The 25,154-nt window shown below is 48.2% G+C and overlaps 1 protein-coding gene across 1 annotated transcript in view; it reads right to left on the bottom strand.

Annotated features, from left to right (window-relative positions):
- Window positions 1–5,160: 5,160 nt before the first annotated feature.
- Window positions 5,161–25,154, bottom strand: part of UBE2E2 (ubiquitin conjugating enzyme E2 E2) — a 281,781-nt gene continuing 261,787 nt past the window's right edge. The window contains exon 6 of the mRNA XM_084795044.1: window positions 5,161–5,991. Coding sequence (XP_084651170.1) covers window positions 5,894–5,991 — 98 coding nt within the window. The 3' untranslated portion in view covers window positions 5,161–5,893. The remainder of the gene's footprint in view (window positions 5,992–25,154) is intronic.

The following is a 25,154-nucleotide window of genomic DNA, read 5'->3' as shown; positions in this document are numbered from 1 at the left end:
GAATTTGAGGGAAGGGCTAACCAATGACTGGCCCAGCTTGAGACTCATGCCATGGGCAGGAAACCCCACCTCTGACTCTATTAATGATATGCTGCTATGCTTGCAGACAGGAGCCTAGCATAACTGTCATCAGAGAGGCTGCGCCCAGCAACTGATGGAAACTGATGCAGAGATCCACAGCCAAACATTATGTGGAGCTTGGGGGATCGTGTGAAAGAGAGGGAGGAAGGATTGAAGGAGCCAGAAGGGCCAAGGGCAGCACAAGAAAATCTACAGAATCAACTAACCTGGGCCTATAGGGGCTCACAGAGACTGGACCACCAACCAGAGAGCATGCATGGGATGAACCTAGGTCCTCTGCATATACGTAACAGTTCTTCATGTGGGACTTCTAAGGCCAGAAGCAGGGGCCTTCGACTGCCTTTGGATCCCTGTTCCATAACTGGGCTGCCTTGTCTAACCTCAGTTTAAGGTGTGCCTAGTCTTACTGTAACTTGACATGCCAAGGCCTCTCCTTTTCTGAGGAGAAAGGGAGGAAGGGGTGAATGTGGAGGGGAGGGTAAGGTGAGAGAGGGACTAGGAGGAGAGGAAGGAGGGTAAGCTGGGTTTGAGATGTAAAGAAAAAAAATAACTTAAAAAAAATCCCAAACAAAGCAGTGTGAAACAGAAATCTATAAAACCACCACTGAGTCTGTGTTGTGTTAGCTGCCTACCGCTGGGCACGGGGCCTATTTTCCATTGCAAGAAATTGGCACTTGGAGATAGCTTCTTGCTTAGGGATGTGAGCTCCTGTCCACTTCCTCCTCTCAGTGCTGGGACCACACCTGGCTTGAACTGTGCAGGTTGTGTCCATATATGTGTCAGTCTTGTTGTGTTTCCTTGGTGTCATCTATTCCCTATGGCTCTCACAACCTCTGTCTCCTTTACTACAGAGTTCCCTGAGTCCTGAAGGGGAGGGTCTAATAAAGATTCATTTTCTTGATTGATATGGAAGAGCCCAGCCCACAGTGGGCTGTCCCTAGGTGAGTGGTCTTCAGAAGTATAAGAAAGCAAACTGATTTGTTCTGTTGACAGTGTCTTCTGCCTTACAGAAGCTTCTCAGCCTCATGGTCCCATTTATTAATTGTGATCTTAAGGCCTGGGCTGTTGGTTCAGGAAATTGTCTCTTGTACCAATGTGTTCCAGGCTCTTCCCTACTTTTTCTTCTAACTGAGTTAGTGTCTCTGGTTTTATGTTGAGGTCTTTAATCCACTTGGACTTGAGTTTTGTGCATGGTGACAAATAGGGGTCAAATTGCATTTTTCTACATGTAGACATCCAGTTAGATCTGCACCATTTGTGGAAGATGCTATCGCTTTTCCATTGAATAGATTTGGCTTCTTTGTCAAAAATCAAGTGACCATATGTGTATGGATTAATTTCTGGGTCTTCAATTCGATTTCATTGATCAACCAGCCTACTGCTGTGCCAGTACTATGCTGTCTTAATTACTGTGGCTCTATAGTACAGCTTGAGATCACGTATGGAAATTCCTCTGGAGGATCTTTTATTGTATAGGATTGTTTTTGCTATTCTGGTTTTTTTGCACTAGCCCAAAAGGCATGTCCCATGAAAGTCTTCACTTACCAGGAGATTGGGATAGATGTGAGGACATACTACTGAGACTCTATGTAAGAGACATATAAGAGATGGGGAAATAGAAGGACCCAGAGGGTCCTGCTCAAACTGTTGCACTAACCAAGGACAATACAATAGTAAACATTGAACCCCTACTCTGTTCTACCCAATGGACAGGACATTTTCCATAGTTATGTGGAGAGCGGGGACTGACTTTGACATGAACTCTGGTGCTCCATATTTGACCTCCTGCCCTTGGTGCGGAGGCCTGGTGGCACTCAAAGAAAGAATAAGCAGGCTACTAAGATGAGACTTGATAGCCTATGACCATATAGTGGGGGAGGAGGGCCCCCTCGGTCATAGACCTAGGGGAGGGGAATAGGGTGAAAGAGGGAGGGAGGGAGGAATGGGAGGATACAAGTGAAGGGATAACAATTTAGTTATATTCTGAATAAATTAATAAATTAAAAAAAAAAAGCAAACTGAGTAAATCAGGGGAGCAAGCCAGTAAGCAGCATTCCCCCCATAGCCTCTCCTTTAGTTCTTGCTCTGACTTCTGTTCATGGTGAGCTGCGGCCAGTATGATGAAATGAACTCGTCCCTCTCCAAGTTGGTTTTGGTTGTGTTGTTTTGTCACAGCAATAGAAAGCTAAGACCGGGCTGTTGCTCAGTGGCAGACTGTACTCCAAGCATGTGCAAGCTTCTTGGTCTAATCCACAGATTTTAAGACATACTGTTTCTGCACTTGAACCATCAATGGGTCCCCACAGGACAGATGAAGAATGCTCTGTTGATTTGCTGTTTGTCCACACATCAAGGCCATGACCTTCGGAATAATTTAAGATCAATAAATACCTCAAACTACTTTGCCAATGACTGATAGGATTGCCTCACTGAGGATCTGCCAACATTTTATTCAGTAGATCTACAAAACAACTACCAATAGTTGGTTTTAAAATTTAGCAGATTTAGAGTATAAAACCATCTTATGTTTTTCATATAATGTACATATTTTTCAGAGACTGTTTATGTTTAGTACTTTCGGTGCCAGACTACTTCCAAATCCTATTTTATAAGCAGTTTCCAAAGCTTCCTGGGAGTGCACTGGCTGGTGTAACCAGATGGCCCTGCTGCCTGGAGTGCAGACTCAGTGAGCTCTAAGATCTGTGGGTCTCTGAAGCCTCCCTAACCTTTATACATTGAGAGCACAGTAGATGTCTCTGACATGAAGTATTTAGGGCTCAAAGAGATGAGAGTGTTTTATAGTCTCTTTATATCTGATTGGCATAAGCTCCAAAATGGTTCTCGACAAGCAAACACACCAGGGAACAGGAAAACGTATGAGAACTGTCTCAATATCCGCCTCTGAAATAACATATTCTTTTTCTTTAAGACTTCATTTATTTATTTATTTTTATTTGTTTGCGTGTGTGGCAAATGTGTCTACACAGAGGCTGGAAGAGGGGGGGTGTTGAGCCCTTGGAGTTGGGGTTTTAGTCAGTTGTATGCTGCAGGATTGGTCCCTCTCTTAAGCCCTGAGCCATCTCTGCAGCCCCAACAGACACTGTCAAGTAACGTGAAGCAGAGAGGGCAGGAGGTGGGGAGTGTAGCAGAGTTGATATGCTATTTAAAATGTGTGCCAAATGGAGCTGACATTTTCTTTTTTCTTTTCCTTTTCCTTATTCCATTTAATCAATAGCAAAACCATTGAAAACTCTAGAGAATAGTATCAAAACTAGGACAACGACGTCAACAGTCTCCAGCCACAGAGCTTTTCTATCAAACACAGAAAATCCCTTTAAAATCACACAGGTCCCCCATCCTAGCCACCACCCTTTCCCCCCTGGCCCCATGCCAATCTTTAGCATGTTTTCTGCTAGAGCTGACATTTTCAAAGACAGGCGAGTGGTGCAAACACTGTCTGTGCAAGCTATGCAGCCAGGGTCTGCAGTCATCAGTCAAAAAAATTCAATGAAACAAATTTTACATAAGTTCAATGTTTTCATGCCTGAGGTTTAAGCCTAAAGTAAAAATAAACACGCATGGAGATTTGTAGCACAATACGCTTCCTTGGCAACTGAAAAGAATTATTCTCATAGTATGCTAATTTTAAGTGTTTTATAGTAAAGAAAGAGCTGGTCTGTATTAGAGACTAGCAAACCCACAAGCCATACCTGGCTGCTACTGCAGCTGGGCAAAGGTTTGTTGGCGCTGGTGAACTCTCTGTGGCTCATTTTGCTGGTTACAGAGGTGACAAAGTTCAGCAGAGATCACAGAGTTCTGGGACTCTGGGACGAGTGTTTAGATAAGGCATGTTCAGATCATTATGAAAAAGAGGGGACAAAGGGAATGGAGGTGTGGATTAAGAGTTAAGAGTGAGTGATTGCTGCGCTTCCCAGCACCACACCAGGTGCTCACCACCGATGGTACCTGCAACCCCAGGGGATCCAACAACTTGTGATGGTGGGCACCCACCCACATGTGACATATATACACCCAGAGAACACACATACACATAAATAAAAATACATCTTAAAAAGATACCCACAGATATTTTGGTTTAAAAGTATTATTTCGTGGGGCTGGAGAGATACCTCAGTGGCTAAGACCACTGGCTGTTTTTTTTAGAGGACCCAGGGCCAATTCCCAGTATCCACCTGGCGGCTCACAACTAGTTCCACGGGACCAGATATCCTTCCCTTGCCTCCACAGGTACTGCATGTACTTGGTGCATAGACACATATGCAGGTAAAATACCCATGTACATAAAATAAATCTTTTAAAAAATGACCACTTATATTTACTTACAAATCTTAACCACTTAAAACTAACAAAACCAGCATATTTAATATAGATATTTAAAACGTCGACGTAGGCAGAGGTGTATGGCACCATCAGTTGTACCACTTAGCAGTAAGATGTTATTTAATGGTAGAAATTCCAGTCCAGGGCATGGACATCACCTGCAAATCAGTGTTAAATCCAGTTTGGACCACTGGTCCCTCTGTCTCTGGTGGCACACTGACACTAGGGTTGGGTCACCATGCCTGGCCCTGATTGTGTGGCTGTCTCTGGCAGCAGCACACTGATATGATCTTCAGGTTGAGCCCCTGCGCCTGCCACTGACTGTGATTGTGACCCACACAGAGAAGTCGGCTTCTACCAAAATTATGGAGGAAAAGGCAGAACAAAGAAGGCCACTCAGCAGGTGCAAACAGTGCTAGGGAAAAGCAAACAGAGAACATGAAAGTTGTTGGACGCAGCCATCAGCCTGGACTGCATATTCACAAGCAGGTTATTATTAGAGCCATATTGTCACTGTTGAATAGCAGAAAGGATGGAGGGCCAATGTGTAATGTGACCATGAAATCTCCAGACAGCTGGAGAGACCCCACATGCTAATAAGCAGCTCCACCATAAAGAGCCTTAACGGTCGGAGGTAAAGCGGTACACAGAAACCAGGGCATTGAGCAGAGGCAGGCGTCAGTGCACAAGGGACTGCGTAGGTCACTAGGACACAAAGCAAATGCCGGTGCAGAAGGGCACGGATCCGCCACAGTGATTTATTGAGGCTTTAATAATACAAGTGTACATCAACTGATCCACAGTCAAAAGTGGCAGGTCCCTAAGAAATTTACAAGCACTTAAGTAAATCAAAATACATATTATTTTGTTCAGTCTAACAGTCTTCTGCGTGGGGGACAGAAGGCTCGTGATAGACAGGGTCTCAGTAATGCACAGTGATTCTGATTGGACCTTTTGTACAAAACCTTGTTCCCAGGAGCATGCACCCACCAATAAAGACTTCAGTACAAAAAATTAACCCTAAGCACTACATTTAAGTAGAAACGAGATATAATTCTGAATGTGTGTTTTCCCAAAGAGCACATAAAAGAAAACAAAAAAAGATAAAAACAAACAAACAACAACAAAAAAACCAAAACCACACAGTAATACAAAGCTTTGTATGTAAGCTCTTACTAGTACAGATCCAACATGGTTTGTACTTAAAACAGAGGTTCCCATCCACAATGTGGTACAGGAATTCCAAATCGTTCAAGTTAACAGAAACTGAAAAGGGGATAAAAGGGAGAAAAGAGGGCCAAAGATAAAGGGAGGTGGGTAGCGGCAGGAAGGGGGAGGGACAAACGACATACCATCACAAAACAGTTCAAAATTTAATAAAAACAGGAAACAGAACGGAGGCCTGGAGGGGCAGGTGAGCTATCGATGCACTTGGTGAATGTGCTTGCACACGGCTGGCACACGCAGGCCCCTAGGTGGCGTACCGCTTGGTCCACTGTCTGGCCATCCGGTCGTGCTCGGCTCTGTTGGTCATGTACTGTGTGGCAATACTGCCCACCAGCGGGTCGGCTGTAAGAGAAGAGAGCCAGGCGTCAGTAACACCACCAGGGAGCAAGCAACGGCCTGAACCCCCACACCAGAGCCTCTCCACCTGCAGATGAGTCATCTACCTGTGCGTTACCAGTACTGATGATTCCATTTCTTACAAGTGTCCCTTTCTCTCTCTGTCCTCGCCACGGGCTGTTCCCCTAGTCTTGTCTCCTGAGAAAGCACAGGTGGGCTCTGGGAGGGGGTGCCAGAGTCCAGGGGGAGATTTCCTGTGGGAGGCTCAGACAGCTTGGCTGCACTGTCACAGCGTTAGCACCACAGCAGTGGCTCTCTAACTGTGTGAGGATGGCCACACGGAGGTGGAACACAACAGTAAGAAGCAGCTGTTCTTACCTCACACAAAACAGGAGGAAAAACACCTCTTCCCTCTTCCAGTCCACAGGGCTCAGCACTATAGTACCTGCTTAACAAAGCCACTGCAGAGAGCTCCCAGCGCTGACAGGAGGGAGGAGCAAGCAGAGGGGCTGAGAGGGCCTGGAGCCAGGGCTGCCCACGCCACAGGGAGCTGGGGCAGGAGCCTCAGTGCTTGTTGGGGAAAACGTCAAAGGCGTTTAAAAGCATCTACAGCTTTCAACCACCCAGCTCACTCTAATGCTCTAATTTCATTCTTTCCCTTGAATTTTATTTCCTTTATATTTGGCGTTAAAAATGTGGGTTTATCTAAGCAGTTACCCAAAAAGAGACAAAAAGGAAAGTGGCAGCAAGAGCTAATGTTGACTAATAACAACAAGTACAGAGTGTGGAGGATGTCTGCAACCAACCCTGTTACCCAGCAAGGCGGATGCCACAGCAGGACCAGGTTTCCCCATTGGCTAAGCTCAGAAGCCCCACCAAGATGCCCGCCGCCTGAGGTATCTTGCTATCATTTCCCTAAGGAAGAGGGCAGCTCCAACAACCCCCCCACCCCAGCACAGTGTGACCCTCCTTCTGGCTCTCACATCACTGAAACTACCCTTTTAAGCCAGCGCAGCTAGGCGCCACAATCTAGACTCCACCTGGTGCACGTCTTAAATGTGAGGTCTTTAAGCTGAGATGAGGTACCAACTGTAGGAGCCAAAGTGCAGCCGGTGCCACATTTCTCTGTCTTGGATGAAATGACTTGTTCTAGGATCTGGCAGTTTAGAGTGCAAAGCTGCAGGTCCCTGGATGCCCGGCTTGGAACATGAACCTCCTTCTACATCACTTGTATTAGTGACACACTTGCTCCGTCCATGAATGCCCTGGCTGAGTGAGTTACAGACAGTTGTGAGCCACTCTCTGAGTCCTCTGGAGGAGCAGCCAGTGTTCTTAACTGCTGAGCCATCTCTTTAGCCTCAACAAAGTAGCTCTTGAGGTTAAAAGGTTTGAAGAGTGAAAGGGCTCAAGATAACTGAGCCAAAGGCTGAAGTGTCAAGGTGGCTGAGGAGGAGCCAGAACACTGTTTTTCCTGGTCTTTAGCTGGGACTCCACTGGAAACATTCTCACAGGTCTCAGTAACTCAGGAAGCCACTCACACGAGAGCTGAAATGAACATTCAAATGGGATGTATCCTACTCTATTTCTGAAACAAGCTGCTCTGAAACAGGAATGATTTCTTATTACTCTATTCTAAAAAAGATAGTTACAAATTTCCAAATCATCATTAATCTCTGAGGTTTTTACCTATAGGTTTCTTTCTATGTAAAATTTCCAAGAAGATAAATTGAACTCTAACTACTCTCTCTATATTTTTTTTGCCTTAGAAAATGAATTTTTTTTTTATTTTTTTACTTTTAAGGAGTATGTTCATATTAACACCAAGTTCAGTTGAGATTGGTTTCAGGTGCTGGGGCTCATGTGTGGCCAGCACTGCTACAGAGCCACACCCTGAGCCTGGAGGGACCAGTGCAGTGAGTACTCAAGGTCCCCAAGGCAGAAGGCCAACACCCACAGTAGGGTCAGCAGACAGGTCCTGGTTAGGAATGGGCTTTGTGTCTCCCTCCAGTAACTGGAGCAGAACTTGTCTGCTATTGTGACCTAGTGCAGGCAGTGACACTGAGCTGTCTCCTCCCCCAGTATTTTAAGATGTGTGCCATGCCTACCCTTGATTCTCCTGCAGAAAGCTCAGAGTATTCCTAGCACCTCAGGGCCTAATCTCTCTCTGGCTGGGGCCTATAGGGCTGGCAGTGCCACTGAAAAGGGCAGAGGGGGATGGGGCCAGAGGAGAAGGGAGAAAGCACCAACTGACACAGAGAAGGGAATGGACAGAGAATATCCCATCTAAGCTGCTCAGTGGGAAGGAGAAAATGACCCCTCTTCTTATGAAGGCCCACACATGGGGGCTAGAGTCTAGACCCAGTCCTACGGTTTACCAGGCCACCCTGGACAGACCACTCAGCGTCTCCATGTGAGCATGTCCTTGACCACAGGGTGATCACAGCAGCAGGACTCATGCCATAGTTAAGGATAAAATGAAGTAAGTCTCAGGAAACAACCCAAACTGACAGATTTTCTAAGAGGACAGGATGATAAGAACCTGCACACATCTTCACAAAATATAAATCTGGGGCTGGCGAGATGGCTCAGTAGGGAAAGGTGACTGCCACCAAGCCCGACAACTTGAGTTGGACCCTGCATCCCACATCGCCAAAGGACTCTACAAAGTTGTTCTCTGACCTCCACAGAGCACCCCCCATGTGAAATAAATAAAATGTAATAAAAATATAAATCTGAATTTTCCAGATATAACTCACAGTTGGTATAGCCTCCAACTGTGATGTAGATCGTGGGTGTTGTTGTTGTTTAGCATCGTCTACTCATGGGCGTCCACCACCTTCAGTGTTGCTGATCCTCACTCCCCCATGGCTCCCGACCTCTCCTGAGGTTGGCCATCTGCCACATCTTCCCTGGAGCATCTTTTGATATTTAGTTAAAGCACAGCCTCCTTGGGAGCCTCTGAAAGTCTCACGAGTCCATTACTGACTTGGCTATCCATGGCTGTAACGCTGCACAGTATAAAGCGTCTTTTAGCCCAAGGGCCCAGAGCACACACATCCAGCTGCCACTTTCCACACCACCACCACTGTGTCCTGACCACAATAGAAACAGCATTAAACGGTGGCTCAATCACTGACACACAAGCTTGAGGACATGAGTTTGGGTCCTAAAGTCTACATCGAAGCTGGATGTAGTGTCTGGTCTATCTGTAATTCCAGCAGCCCAATGTCAAGATTCAAGGAAGAGATAGAAGAACTGCCAGAGACTCACAGGCTATCTAGCCTGGCATACACAGTGAAGAGCTAGCCTGGCGTACACAGCGGAGAGTAAGCCTGGCATACACAGTGGAGAGCTAGCCTGTCATACACAGTGGAGAGCTAGCCTGGCATACACAGTGAAGAGCTAGCCTGGCATACACAGTGGAGAGCTAGCCTGGCATACACAGCGGAGATCTAGCCTGGTATACACAGTGGAGAGCTAGCCTGTTATACACGGTGGAGAGCAAGCCCGTCATACACAGTGGAGAGCTAGCCTGGCATACACAGCGGAGAGCTAGCCTGGCATACACAGTGGAGAGCTAGCCTGTTATACACGGTGGAGAGCTAGCCTGGCATACACAGTGGAGAGCTAGCCTGACATACACGGTGGAGAGCTAGCCTGACATATACAGTGGAGAGTTAGCATACCATACACAGTGGAGAGCAACGGGAGACCTATTCTTAAGCAGGGTGGAAAGTGAGGATGCACTCAGGACTGTCCTATGACCTCCACAGGAAAAGAAGTCTGTCCTCCATGAAAACTGTCGGTGCATCAGACAATGCTGTGGTAGTTCTTTCTACCCCAATTCTTCCACTGTTTCTTCACCGTGGCTCCATGTGGCCAGTCACTGTTTCTTCACCGTGGCTCCATGTGGCCAGTCACTGTTTCTTCACCGTGGCTCCATGTGGCCGGTCACTGTTTCTTCACCGTGGCTCCATGTGGCCAGTCACTGTTTCTTCACCGTGGCTCCATGTGGCCAGTCACTGTTTCTTCACCGTGGCTCCATGTGGCCAGTCACTGTTTCTTCACCGTGGCTCCATGTGGCCAGTCACTGTTTCTTCACCGTGGCTCCTTGTGGCCGGTCACTGTTTCTTCACCGTGGCTCCATGTGGCCGGTCACTGTTTCTTCACCGTGGCTCCATGTGGCCGGTCACTGTTTCTTCACCGTGGCTCCATGTGGCCGGTCACTGTTTCTTCACCGTGGCTCCATGTGGCCGGTCACTGTTTCTTCACCGTGGCTCCATGTGGCCAGTCACTGTTTCTTCACTATGGCTCCATGTGGCCAGCTCCTGGACTATTAGGTCTATTTGCTTCTCTAGCTGCTGTCAAGTATGCAGTCAACATTTTGCTTTATTTTTTGGCTACCGATTGAGTCTCTGGAGGTTTTGTGTGGAAGAACTGACAAAGAGCAACAGTTCACTTCTGTTTCCTTCACAGCACTTTCCCCACGATTCAGTCTAGGCTGTCTCTAGTTTGTTTCAAGTTTTCATAAAATTAACTAGCAATAGAGGCACACCATAATAAATCCAAACATGAAGAACACAAAGTAATGTATGTCAGGCCCCTTCTGCCTCGAGATGAGCACCCTCATTGGTTGGATGCTTACCTACTCCTGCATATGGGGATCCCACGACAGATGCTCTGCACTTTCTACTTTCCTCTGTGGTGAGGTGCTGGAGCTGCGTTTCTCAGGCAGCACCCACAGACCAAGGTCAGCATCTTTAATAACTATAGGCGTGCCTCCCCACTATTAGCGTTTGTTTTCCCATTCTCCATTTGTCACAGTTGATTCTGACCGTTGCCAGGAGAACTGGGAGGACAAAGCAGGCATGGTGGCGCATGTCTGTGATCCCAGATCCCAGGAGGCTGAGGCGGGGCGAGCATGAACTCAAGCCACCCTGGGCTACAGAGTAAGACTGTCAAAAGAACTGAAGCCAAACTGAACCTAAGCAAACAGACAAGCATGAAGGAGCTGCTATTCCAGTCTGGAGTCGATGGGGGTCTCGGAAGGGAAGACACACCCAAGACACGCTGCAGGACCAGCGTGTGCACATAGCAGGCTTTGGTAAATTTTTTCTAAATGTTTTTCAATAAAAGAAAATGCGCTATTTTTGGACACTCTCACCAACTATTACTAATGAAGTTATTTTTTCCATTTTAAGAGGAAAGAGGTACCTATCCCTTGATGTCTCCGTGTTTAACTTGATGCTGACCAAGACCTAACACTTCTGGCTTTGCTCACCATTTGTATCTTATCCTCTGTAAGCTGTTTGCTGTGTCTGCTATTTATAAAGGAGCACACTGATATTAAAAAGAGCTGAAATTCAGCTTTGATCTCAGCTAGTATCTGCTTCAGCCTTTGTAAGACCCATGGGCCAAATGTCCCCTTCAGTTTTGATTTTCCTGAATGGAGTGCCATGATCACACTGGTCACTGTCACTTCTAACAAACACACATGAGTTTTTAAATGTAGTAAGTGTCCTATGTAAAAGTAATTTTAATTTCCTGACTCAATTGTTGTCTGGGAGGTTTACTGCCTTCTTCTACTAACCTAGGCCTAGTCCTGGAAGCTTCTAGCCTCCATACAATCTAATCTACGTCTAGAATGTTTTCAGTCTCTGAGTCTTACTGCTTAATAAGCTGATGCTTTCTTGTTCTTTCTGATATCTGGGTTGGCTGGTTCAACTTGGCTGTTCTGGCTCAAACTCTTCTCCCAGCTGACTTATTTAATTTGGTTTCTCTCTTGGCCTCTGAATTGTTCTCTTTGGCCTCAAACTAACTCAGCTAGATGCTCTAATCTTCTGGCTTCTTCTCATTTTTCTGGCTCATTCCATCTTTCTCTATAACCCACCTGTCTTGGTAAAACTGCCTCCTCTCTCTGTAAAACTGCCTCTTAAGTAGCTTCTCTTTCCTCTCCCTTAACATGAAAGTGGGGTGTATTCTATTCTGTCAAATCTTCTCTGATTCATCATCTTTTCTGCACTCAGACATTATTTTCGAACATGGGTGTTTCCTTCTATAAACTAACTTTACCTTTCTTTGAGATTAAAGGCATGCATTACCACACCTGGATCTAAGCTTTTCTTTACTTGATACTTGCTTTATACCAGACTGGCCTTGAACTCAGATCTGTTTGCCTCTGTCTCCTGGATTAAAGGTGTGTTTATACCAGCCAGATCACACATACCTAGAAGATCTTTGGATGTGACTTCTTGCCAGAACAGCCATGTTCTGAATTCATATTCCTCTACAGTCCTAAGTGAGATGTGGGACTGAAAACTGTTTCATAGCCAAAGATAAAATACAGAACACAAAAGAGAAAGGCCTGCAACTATCTTTTTTTTTTCTTTTCATATTGTTTGGTATGTTGGAGACTGAACCAAAGGCCTTGTTCATGCCTGGCAAGCAGTCTGCCCCAGCTACATCCCTAGCTTGGATCTGTCGACGCGTGTATTTACGTAAGTGCTCATGTGAGCAGGAAGACTGGCTGCCTTGTGTTAAAAAAGACTTGGGAACAGAACAGGTCTTGCTAGTGTCTGCTTCAGATACTAAGAGTCATACAAGGGGCTTGCTAATGAGCAATGGCGGCTGGCAGCAAGTCTAGGAAGGGAAGACAACAAAGTGACTGGGAGTTGCAGGAAAAGGCAGAAACATTAGGGCAAAAAGCTGGAGCTTCAGAGTGCGGAACAGCTAGCTTCTCTGATGCTTTACTGCCACCAACAGCAGCCCTGAGGAGAGAAGCCCTCACCTTCCTGTCACGACTGGAACAGAAGACAAGCTTGTGGACTGGACAGCACCATTCCATCTCCACCCATAGTAACTGTATCAGCACACAGGGAACCAACACCTGTATTTTCTGTCAGCTGGAAACCAGTTTCTACTTAAGCATTATAAGCACTGCACAGGCCATGTAGCAGCTGGCAGTGCTAGGAAATACTACTGCTACATTGTAAATACACACACACACACACACACACACACACACACACACACACACACACACTTTAATAATAAAATTGCAGCATTAACTAATGTTTTAACCCCCATATTTCTTGTATCACAGAAGTTCATATTATGTTGGGAAACATTTAATTTTGCCTTAGGATGTTCACTGTTTCTTGCCAGGGACCAAAAGGCCTGAGGCCGACTCCCACCCATTCAGTATTTGCAGCAAACATCCTGCTGGGCCACTCATTAGGTATGCAAGGCATCCGGCTTAGTCCTGAGAAGACAGCGATCTGATCCTAAGATAACCACAGAGATATCCTGCTTTGTCTCACCTGGAAGAACCCCTCCCCTTGCAAATGTTCCCGGGGCTCAACCCAGAAGATTTTGTACTTTTCCACTACTCCCTTGCGTACCCCGCCCGCCCTAAAGCAGGTTTTAAAAAGCCTGCCCTTACCTTTAATAAACGAGCTCTTGACAAGCAATTGTTCGCTTGAGCTACTGTCTCTCTCCCGCCCATGTCTTTATGTACAGGTTGCGACCCCCCCTCGATCCCCCAATAACTGACCAGCTGGACTGGTTGGTGGACTAATTATCGTTACATGGATTAATTTCATCTGGCGACCACGAAGGGACTCGAGGTGCGGGTTTCTCCCCGAACGGATTAAGGGACCGGTCCACAGGAGTTTTCATGACCAGCCGAGCTCGCCCGGCCGGCTTCGTCATTAGGTGAGTCATCCGTTCGCATATCTCAAGAATGGGCCATTCGCTGTCCAAGGAAGCAAAGTTCATAAAAGGCTTAAAGGACGTACTCAGAGAGAGAGGTATTAGGGTAAAAAAGAAACATTTGATTGAGTTTTTTGTTTTTATTGACCAGACCTGTCCCTGGTTCATGATTGATGGACCTACTATTCATTCTGAAAAGTGGCAGAAGGTGGGGCGTGAGCTTAATGCACTTATTAAAAAAGATGGTAATACAGCGGTGTCGAACAGTATTTTTTCTTATTGGGGCCTTATACGGGACATAATTGAGTCCGGCGAAAACGAAAGCGGAGAGAGGCAGCTCCTCTCCGTGGCTGAACTCTGCCTGCGCGAATCTCTCCCTCCTTCTCGTGTTCCTTCCTGTTCCTCTTTGCAGGGTTCCTCTCTTCCTACATCCTCGGAGCCCTTAAAAAATCTTTCCCCTGCGCCTGCGTCCAAGCCTTCCCCTTCCTCCCGTCGTCTCTATCCGTCGCTTCCTCCCACCCATGAGGACCCCATTTCCGCTATGGAACGCGGGTGTTCACCACTTTGTGTCCCTGTTTTTCCCCCAAAAAGGGCACCCTCTGTCCGATCCGGTCCGCCAGCCTCTCCTGTTCCTTCTCCGGCGGCCGCCCCTTCACGCGCCTCCCGCCATTCCGCCATTTTCCTTTCTCAGGCCCCAGATGAGCCCTTGGATCCGGATGCTGCTGCCACCCTTGAGGAGGAGGCTGCTCGACATCATTCCGATGATGGCCTCCTCCGCGCGGCGCCAACCTTTCCCTCCTCTACCTTGCTCACTCTTCCCCCTCCCCTTACTAAGCCCTACCCTGCCTCCCGGCTCCCGCCACCTTGTTCCCTCCCAAACTGCTTTTGCCAGACGGAGGCTCATCTCCAACACCAGATCTCCCATGCGACGAAGATTCTTCAGCTTCAACAACGGCTTTCGCTTTTAACAACGCGCATTTCCTCCACAGCTCCGTTTATTTTCCCTGTCACCCGTTCCCAGAGCCAGCCCGCCCTGAGCGGGGCGAAAACTGAGGCCATTGATTCAGGCGCTGCTTTGGGAGACCCACCTGCCCCTACACCCTCCCAGTCGTCCGCGGCCCTTGTAGATTCTGATAGTGAGCATGATTCCTCAGGTTCGGAGGGAAAACAGAAAGGTGGTGGAACGGCTCCTGACCCTACCCCCACTGCTTATCATAAACTCAAATTTAAAAAGCTAGAAAAACTTAACACGGCTGTCCGTAGTTACGGACCTAATGCGCCGTTCACACTCTCCCTCCTTGATGATTTGGCAGATGGAGGTCATCTAACGCCCAACGAGTGGATCACCACTGCACAGACTGTCCTCACTCGAGGACAGTTCCTTTCTTGGAGGGCGGACTGGGCTGATCGTTGCCGTGACCTTATCCGAAAAAACGTACAGCAGGGACATCGCGAGACCCGTGAATGGTCTCTTGACAAACTCCTTGGCCAGGGCAAATATGCCACTGACGAAAAACAGCGTGCACTCCCCTTTTCCTTACTTTCACATTCTAGTTCTGCCGCTCTCGCTGCTTGGAGAACTATTGCTTCCACGGGCTCCGCCCTGTCCCCTATTACCAAGATTCTTCAGGGACCTCAGGAGCCCTTCAGCGACTTCGCTGCGCGCCTCCTGGAGGCTTCAGAAAGATCCCTTGGTCCTGGCCAGACAGACAGTAAATTTCTTACACAATTGGCCTTTGAAAATGCCAACTCAGCCTGTAAGGCAGTTCTTAGACACAAATATAAGGGCAGGGATCTTGATGAGATGATTCAGCTTTGCCGAGAGGTTGATCCCCTAACTGATAAGTTTACCAAGGCCATTATGGCCGTCGGAGCCCTCCCTAGCGGGGCCTCCTGTTACCGGTGCGGCCAACCGGGACATTTTGCCCGCGCCTGCCCAAATGAGCGTAACCGCCCACCCTCACAGGCTGGACAGCCGCCGGTCGTTCCGCCACCCACTGGATCCCGGGGACCTGTGGCCCGGCCCCCCCCTACTACGCTCTGCCCTCGTTGCCGTAGAGGTCGTCATTGGGCGAACACCTGCCGTTCCACTGTTGATGCCATGGCTAACCCTCTCCCCCCGCGTTCGGGAAACTCCTCTGGGGGCCAGTCCCGGGCCCCTCACCCTATCCAATTCCAGCCTGCGTCGGGACCGGTGTCACAGGCTCCCCCCAATTTACAGACCCGCTTCCATCCACAGACCTCCTACCCCACCTCCCAAACCCAACCTCCTCCCATTCCAGCGGCGGCCCCTTGCCCTCCCCCACAGGATTGGACTTCCGTGCCACCACCTCTACAATACTGACGCCCGAGGATGGAACCTTGTCCTTGCCTGTCGCCCTCTTTGGAAACCCTCCCCCTCTTCCCCTCCTGGTCCTCGGCCGTGCCTCTTCTGCCCTTATCGGGCTACTCATCTATCCCCTCGTTTTAAAACACCCGCTCCCTTCTCCTACGCTCCTCCTTGCCGCCGCTACCCAGGGCCCTCTCTCCATCTCTCCTGGTCAGATTCTGGCCTGGGCCCTTCCGTTAACCCTGGCTGACTCTGTTGTCTCTCCTCCCGCCACCCCGACTCCCTCCCTGCCCCCCTCCGCTTTTTGGGTCCAACGCTTAACTTCTGATAGACCCCATCTTACACTAAGGCTTGATGGCCGCCCCTTTGAAGGCATCATTGATTCCGGGGCAGATTCGACGGTCCTGTCCCAATCTTCTTGGCCCTCGTCTTGGCCCTGTCAGCCCTCCCTTACTCACCTTCAGGGCATCGGAATATCTACCAATACCCTTCAAAGTTCTAAGGTCCTTCGCTGGACTGACCCTGATGGCCAGACAGGGACGGTGCAACCGTTCATTGTCCCAGGGTTACCCGTTAATCTGTGGGGCCGGGACATACTCTCTCAGATGGGGGTCTTTATCTATAGCCCCTCCTCTCCTGTCACGCATCAGCTTTTGGATCAAGGCTATTTGCCAGGCCAGGGCCTCGGCAAGCTGGGACAGGGGCGTCTCGAGCCCATTGTCCCTATGCCTAGGATTAGTCGCCAAGGGCTGGGATATGAACAAAATTTTTTATAAGGGCCACTTCTCCCCCTGCACTCCAGGCCGATAAAATTACTTGGAGAACTGATTCTCCTGTCTGGATCGATCAGTGGCCCCTTCCTTCCCGTAAACTGGCCGCAGCCTCAAGGCTGGTGCAGGAGCAACTTGATGCAGGCCATGTTGAGCCCTCTACTTCCCCCTGGAACACCCCCATTTTTGTCATCCAAAAAAAGAATGGTGCCTGGCGACTCCTCCAGGACCTCAGGGAAATTAACAAGACCATGATGCCCATGGGAGCTCTGCAGCCTGGTCTCCCCTCTCCTGTAGCTATCCCTAAAGGATTTCATAAACTTGTTCTCGACCTTAAAGATTGCTTCTTTTGCATTCCCCTACACCCTGACGATTCCAAACGTTTTGCCTTTAGCCTCCCTGTTGTTAATCATGTTGGGCCCTCACCCAGATTTCAATGGCGGGTACTTCCTCAGGGCATGGCCAACAGTCCCACTCTTTGTCAAAAATATGTAGCCCAGGCCATCGACCCGCTACGCCTTAGGTACCCACATTTATATATTATTCATTATATGGATGACATCTTACTTGCTGGCCCTAACACGGCTGAGCTCTCTCTCGTCACCCAGGAACTTGTTAAGAGTTTGGGTCATCTGGGACTTAAAATTGCCCCAGACAAAATACAACTACACCCCCCTTTTCTTTTTCTGGGCTATGAACTTGGGACCTCTTCAGTCAGGACCCAAAAGGTCCAGCTCCGCCGAGACACCCTTAAAACACTTCATGACTTCCAGCAGCTTTTGGGGGACATAAACTGGCTGCGCCCCTACCTTAAGCTCACTACTGGAGAGCTTAAACCCCTTTTTGATATTTTAAAAGGCAACTCTGACCCTTCTTCACCACGCAGTCTCACTGCTGAAGCTTCAGTGGCCCTACAAAAGGTCGAAGACGCCATCTTCCACCAGTCCATCTCCTATTATGACCCTACCCAGCCTTTCACGCTCATAATTTTTCCTTCCCTCTTTGCCCCCACAGGACTGCTCTGGCAACGGACCCCTCTCTTTTGGCTTCATCTCCCCTCCTCCTCCACTAAGGTCCTTCCTACCTATCCTACTCTGGTTGCGTCTCTCATTCGACAGGGGCGGGAAGCGGCCACCAGGCTTTTCGGAAGGGACCCTCACTCTATTATCACGCCTTACTCGGCCACACAAATAAGGTGGCTTTTTCAAAATTCAGATGATTGGGCGGTCTCCTGTATTTCTTTTTGCGGCCTATTAGATAATCATTATCCCCCAGATAAACTAATTCAATTCCTGCAGCGACAACCTGTCATCTTCCCGAGAGTCACCCGCTCCAGACCCCTCCCCCAAGCTTCCCTGGTTTTTACTGATGGCTCCTCTACCGGGGTTGCTGCCCTTTCTGTGGACGGAGCTATCCTGCAAAAACAAACCCCCCATACCTCTGCTCAGCTTGTTGAGCTGGAAGCTGTTGCACACGCCTTTACATTGCTTCCCCATACTCCCTTTAATCTATATACTGATAGTGCCTATGTAGCATCCTCTGTTCCACTCCTCGAGACGGTTCCTCGTATTAAGCCTGCTACTAATGCCTCTCCTCTCTTCTCCCGTATCCAACAGCTTATTCTTTTGCGCTCTCAGCCTTTTTTCGTTGGTCATATTCGCGCTCACTCTACCCTGCCAGGGCCTCTGACTACACTTAATGCCCAGGTGGACTCAGCCACGCGCCCCCTGCTTTCAGGGCTGGCCGTTCCATCCGCCAGTGACCCCGTTGCTATGGCCAGGGAGGCTCACGCCCTCCACCACCTTAATTCCCAAAGCCTCCGCCACATGTTCTCCATCACTCGGGAACAAGCCCGGGCTATTGTTAAAGAATGCCAGGCATGTGTCACCTTTCTTCCCGAGCCACATACGGGAGTCAACCCTCGTGGCCTCATGCCTGGACAGGTCTGGCAAATGGATGTTACTCATTTCTCCTCTTTTAAGAAACTTAAGTATATTCATGTGTCTATAGATACTTTTAGTGGATTTATTTGCGCCTCTCCGCACGCTGGAGAGGCTACTAGAGATGTTATTGATCATGTTTTATATTGCCTTACTGTTGCCCCCAAACCCTATACCTTAAAGACTGATAACGGCCCTGGGTATACAAGCTCTGCCTTCAAGTCCTTCTGTGCCCAACTACAGATTAAACATGTTACGGGGATACCTTACAATCCCCAAGGACAAGGAATTGTCGAGAGGGCCCATCAGACACTTAAAGCAATGCTTAATAAATTACAGTTTTCCAAAGGAATCCTATATCCCTCTACAGCAGGGCCTCGCCTGCTTCTCAATCATGCATTGTTCATCCTAAATTTTCTACAAAAGGATGATCTTGGCCATTCGGCGGCCGATCGCCTTTGGCACTCCTCCACCTCCTCCACCTATGCCAAGGCTCTGTGGAAGGATCCACTGACCCACCGATGGCATGGACCCGACCCAGTCCTTATTTGGGGCAAAGGTCATGCCTGCATTTATGATCAGAAAGAACAAAATGCGCGCTGGTTACCTGAGCGCCTAGTCAAACCTTTTAACCCCCCTCTCCCAGGGAACTCCCCTGAGGAAAAGATGTAATTGTGCTCTTTTTTAGGATAAAAAAGATACCGCCGATGCGTCACGTTGCTACTCACCACGTCGCTCCTTTGCCTCTGCCTCCCTGAAGTGATTCTCGCCGCATTTCTGCGCCAACCTCAGCCTTATACAATCTATAATTTTATCTGGGTCATTATTAACCAAGCGGGAGATATTGTTAGTTCCTCCTCCTCTCAGGGCATTAATCCCCAGTGGCTCGATTTACAGGTTGACCTCTGTGCCCTGGCCCTGGGAGGCCCCTCTTCTTGGGGCGTGGAAGACATTTTTTTTCTCTCGCTCGGTTGGTGGTCCCAGTCCCGGCTGCTGTAATGACCTGGAGCGCATCATGCTCCACAAAACCTTACACCAAGATGGGATTGCTTGGGCCGGAGGGCTCTATGTTTTCCCGGGACCCTCTCATCGCTGTGGTGGGGCCCAAGATTTTTACTGTGCCTCTTGGGGGTGTGAGACCACTGGCGACACGTACTGGAAGCCATCCTCTTCTTGGGACCCTTAAAGACCTTTGCAATGCAGCTCGTTCAGTCACCAATGGCTGGTGCAACCCCCTGACCATTCGCTTCACTGAGCCCGGTAAACGTGCCAGTTGGACGGGTCGTGGATTTAAATGGGGCCTCCGTGTTTATAAATCAGAGTACGATTTTGGACTTACGTTCAGGTTACACCTCCTGAAAAAGGTACCCAATAAGGGCACTGCAGTGGTTGGGCCTAATCATATTTTCCATCATCCTGTTCCCGTTCCTGCTCCTGGCCCCCCGCCTAAACCCGCCACCCCCATGCCTCCCTCCCCGCCCACCCCCTCGGACGTCCTCCTTCGGTCCATTTCACCCCCTCCCTTCCGACCTACCCTCCCCGTGGGCCCCCCCCAGTTCGGCTGATGTTATTCTCCAGTTGTCAAATGCCTCCATATGGGCCTTTAAAAATTACTCCTCCTTGTCGTTTCCTGAATGTTGGATGTGTTTCTCCCCCTCCCCGCCCTTTTACGAGGGTATTGCTCTTCTTTCCACCTTGCTCTTTACTAATGTTACCCCACCCTCACCGGCTTAGCTCCCGACAATCGCATTACCCTCCAGTCCGTTTCCGGCATAGGTACTTGCCTCCTGGGTCCCCATATGCTCCCTCCTCTTCCCCTCAGCGGCGTTCGCGCCCAGACTGTCATTCCCTACCTCTCCCTCCCCTACATTCCCGCGCCAAATAACACCCATTTTGCTTGTTCCTCTGGTTTAACCTCGATCGTCTATGCCCCTACCTTCCTTTCCTCCAAAGACTGGTGTGTCCTTCTTCCCCGTTTTACTATTCATGACCCCGACTCATTTTTAAATTTTCTGAAAGGGGGAATTTCCCCAACCCTAACCTTGCCTCCCCCTGGCTTACTACCCTTCTCCTCACCCTGCTCGGGCCCCTCGTTGGTGTTCTCCTTCTATTATCCTTTGACCCATGGACTTTAAACCGTCTTACAGGGTTTGTTAAAAGTCAGGTTGAAGCTGCCACCAAGAATATCCAGGTTCACTACCGCAGCCTGGAGACTGAGGACTCAAATGAGACTTCTATTTCCATCCAGGAGATTTCACCTACGCCTCAGTCGGTTAACTACGGGCGGCCTTTGCAGTTCCTATGGGCGGCCTTTGCAGTTCCCGAGGATGCAGAATGCTGGATGGTGAGCCTGGTTGTGCCCTCGGTGCCTTTGGTAAACCTGTGCAAGCCCTCCCCTATATCTTTTGGCCTGAGCCCACCTTGACCTGACCCGCGATAGTGCCTGGTAAGTCAGAGACGGAGCGTTCGAATAAGCCTCGGTTATCAGACGTCGGTCGGTCCTTGGTGGGAGGACAGACCATAGGCGTGGTAAGATTGAGCATCGATCCTCTAGCAGGCTCAGGCCATCGCGAGGCCCCCTCTCCTTGGGAATTTGGCCGGTCCAGAATAACTGTTGTCCTGAAACATTGGACATTAGTGATTCTTAAATATACCGCCATCCTGTAACAATGACTGGTGACCTCCTAAAGGTCATTCGCTGGGCTGTAAGGTCTCCCTCAGGCCAAAGTAAACAAAAGGGGTGAAGATGCCAGGGACCAAAAGGCCTGAGGCCGACTCCCACCCATTCAGTATTTGCAGCAAACATCCTGCTGGGCCACTCATTAGGTATGCAAGGCATCCGGCTTAGTCCTGAGAAGACAGCGATCTGATCCTAAGATAACCACAGAGATATCCTGCTTTGTCTCACCTGGAAGAACCCCTCCCCTTGCAAATGTTCCCGGGGCTCAACCCAGAAGATTTTGTACTTTTCCACTACTCCCTTGCGTACCCCGCCCGCCCTAAAGCAGGTTTTAAAAAGCCTGCCCTTACCTTTAATAAACGAGCTCTTGACAAGCAATTGTTCGCTTGAGCTACTGTCTCTCTCCCGCCCATGTCTTTATGTACAGGTTGCGACCCCCCTCGATCCCCCAATAACTGACCAGCTGGACTGGTTGGTGGACTAATTATCGTTACATGGATTAATTTCAGTTTCTTAGTGCAGACTGCTCAGTATCCAGCCACAATAAACCCTAATGCATGTCTAAGGACTACAGCGCTCACCTGTTATGTGGGAGGACATGTTCCCTGTGTATCTCTTTTCCTTTAACCCAGCTTTGAGGTATCCTGCCATGTATAGGTTAACTTTTTAAAAATTCGTTATTATTTATACAGTACTCTGCCCACATGTGAACCAGCAGGCCAGAAGAGGGCATTAGATCTCATTATAGATGGTTTCAAGGCACCATGTGGTTGCTGGGAATTGAACTCAGGACCTATGGAAGAACATGCAGTGTTTTTAACCTCTGAGCCATCTCTCCAGCCCTAGGTTAACATTTTAAAACTTTTTTGATGAGTAATTTATTTAGATTACATCTAATTTGTTATCCCTTCACTTGTATCTTCCCATTCCCTCTCCCTCCCTTTTTCATCCTATTCCCCTCCCCTAGGTCTCTGACAGAGGGGACCTTATCCTCGAATATAAGATCACAGCCTATTAGGTCTCTTCCTGGTAGCTTGCTTACTCTTCCTCTGAGTGATACCAGGTCTCTCCATCAAGGGGAAGTGGTCAAATAGGAAGTACCAGAGTTCATGTCCAAGGTAGTCCCTGCTCTCCACACAATTGTGGAGAATTTGGTGTCCATTGGCTAGATCTGAATAGGGGTTCTAGGTTTACTACATGCTGTCCTTGGCTGGTGCAGTAGTTTGAGCTGACCTGCCTGGGTCTTGATCTGCCAGCCTTAATGGTCTTCTTGTAGGTTTTTAGGAGCCTCTGGATCCTTCTATTTCCCCATTCTTCCTTACCTCTCTCACCTAGAGCCCCAATAGGAAGTATCTATCCCCATCTCCAGCTAAGGGAAGACTTTCAGGGGACATCTCTGTTGGGCTAGTGTCAAATTATAAGTGAGTATATGCCATGTGTATCTTTCTGGGTCTGGATGATCATTTCTAGTTCCATCCATTTGCCTGCAAATTTGAGGATTTCCTTGTTTTTAATAGCTGAGTAGTATTCCATAGTGTAAATGTACTAGTTTCTTTTTCCATTCTTCGACTGAGGGAAATTTAGGTTGTTTCCAGGTTCTGGCTATTACGAATAAAGCTGCTATGAACATGGTTGAGCATATGTCCTTGTTGTGTGGTGGACTCTGAGATTCTATCTTATACCCATCAGAATGGCTAAAATAAAAAACCCAAGTGACAGCATATGCAGGCGAGGATGGGGAAAAAGGGGAACACTCCTTCATTGCTGATGGGAGTGTAAACTTGTACAACCACTTTGGAAATCAATCTGGCACTTTCTCAGAGAACTGGGAATAGGGCTTCCTCAAGACCCAGCTATTCCACTCCTGGGAATATACTCAAAAGATGCTCCACCACACATCAAGGATATATGCCTAGGTTAGCATTTTTTAAGTGGTGAAACCAGCCAATCTTTTCTTATTATTTTCTGGTGTGATGTCATGCTTACAAGAATCATTTCCACTCATTCAGAAAGCTGTTGAATGCATCTGGATCTGCACGTGTGTATGTGCATGTGTGTGTGTTTTAAATTATTATTTACTTCATTTATGTGTGTGCGTGTGTGTACACCAGCATGTGTTTGGAGGTAAAAGAACAGCTTACAGGAGTTGGTTCTCTCCTTTTGTCATGTGGTCCTGGAGATAGAACCTTTATGTGATGAGCTGCCTTGCCAGCCCTTTTCCCCAGCAATCTCTCTTCCATCCCAACCCTTGTGCGTCCTAGGGACACACTTTGCAGTTCTGTGCTACACCTCAATCCTTGACTGTTGCTTTCCTGGCTCCTGTTAGAAGGCACTGGAAGTTTCGGTACCTAGTTGGTTGAGTCTCTCCCATACTCACTGCCTTTCCTTCTCTGAACTTTTAGAGCATTGGTAGGACCAAAGGCAGAGAAATTCAAGTTCCTTCTCTGAGGGACCATAGACTCCTGTTTTTCTGCAAACCGCTGCAAGGCTCCAGCACTTTGGCATTCCTACGCTCTGCTAGCTCGTAAAGGATAGAGGTGTTATCAAATAAAGCTGGACTTTTGCATGTTTTCGGAACCTACACTAAGTATGGCAGAAGAAAGAGGAGGAGGATGTAAGAAGCTGTTCAAGGAACTCACAGCATCCAGTGAGTAAAGGAGAGAGGAGCCCATGAACTTGTCAGGACAGGCCCCAGTGACTTAATTCTGCCAAATGTCCCACCACCTCCCAATAGGCCCATGGGCCAGGGACCAAGCCCTTGCCTCTAATGGGTATTTGGGATCCAAAACACATCAGTGGGAAAGTGATTTTAACTAAATAACAGACATGTTAAAATGAGATTAAAATTGAAACTAAGAAATAAAACTGAGGACACCTAGTAAGATGTGCTGTTATTAGTTAAGGGCTAAGGATGCTAAAAGAAGCACCAAGTATTCCATTTTCTATGGACCATAATATTTCCATTTGTGGCTAATTAGGAGGAAGATGCCCTGTCTCAGCTGGATCCAGAAGTCCTTATCACCCCAGGCAAGGGAGAGGCAGGAAGCTCTGGGAGTAAGGTGTGCACTGCTATGGGGGTGGCCTAGTTTCTTGCTTCTATAAAAACGTGAGATGATGACTTTCCACTGGAGGCCAGCACCTGTGGCATGCTGGCAGGAAGGAAGCTGTTGAGTGTGGGCCCTGGCTGAGGTTGAGTCAGCTGAGCCATCCAGCCTGCTTGAGGATTTGCGTTTGGGTGCAGCCTGCATGATCACTGTGGTCTTGCTTGTGTATCAAGAGGCCACTGTCAGGCCGAGGGCACACCAGAGGCACAGAGACTGGTGGGAAAGTGCCAGGCGAGGAGTGGTATGCTCTTAAGCCTATCCGCCCGATAGTTCTGAACAGCCATTATTAAATGTAAAATGACATAAATGTATAATATTAAAAACAAAGGTAATAAAAACTTACATTGTTTCCCTGCCTTATGTTATTGTCACTGTGCTCATTTTTTGCAGTTACTGGCACGGAGGGAAACCCAGCATGTGTCTGGACATCTTGTTTCAACTGTGAATTCAATACAGGTCATGCTGGTAGCTTGAAGTTGGCATATACACAAACTGGACCTGGTCCATCATTGTGTTTTCTGCCCATCCTAGACTTCAGAAGTGGTGAAGGCTAACAGTGCAGCCCATACTGCATAGTGTGCTACATGCTGAGAGGCCTTACGTTTTAATTGCAGAAAACTTGAACACCACTGTAGG

The sequence above is a fragment of the Acomys minous genome (assembly GCF_964271855.1).
Source record: "Acomys minous genome assembly, chromosome: 9".
In the NCBI taxonomy this organism is placed as follows: domain Eukaryota; kingdom Metazoa; phylum Chordata; class Mammalia; order Rodentia; family Muridae; genus Acomys; species Acomys minous.
This window is presented reverse-complemented; position numbering and strand designations above follow the sequence as displayed.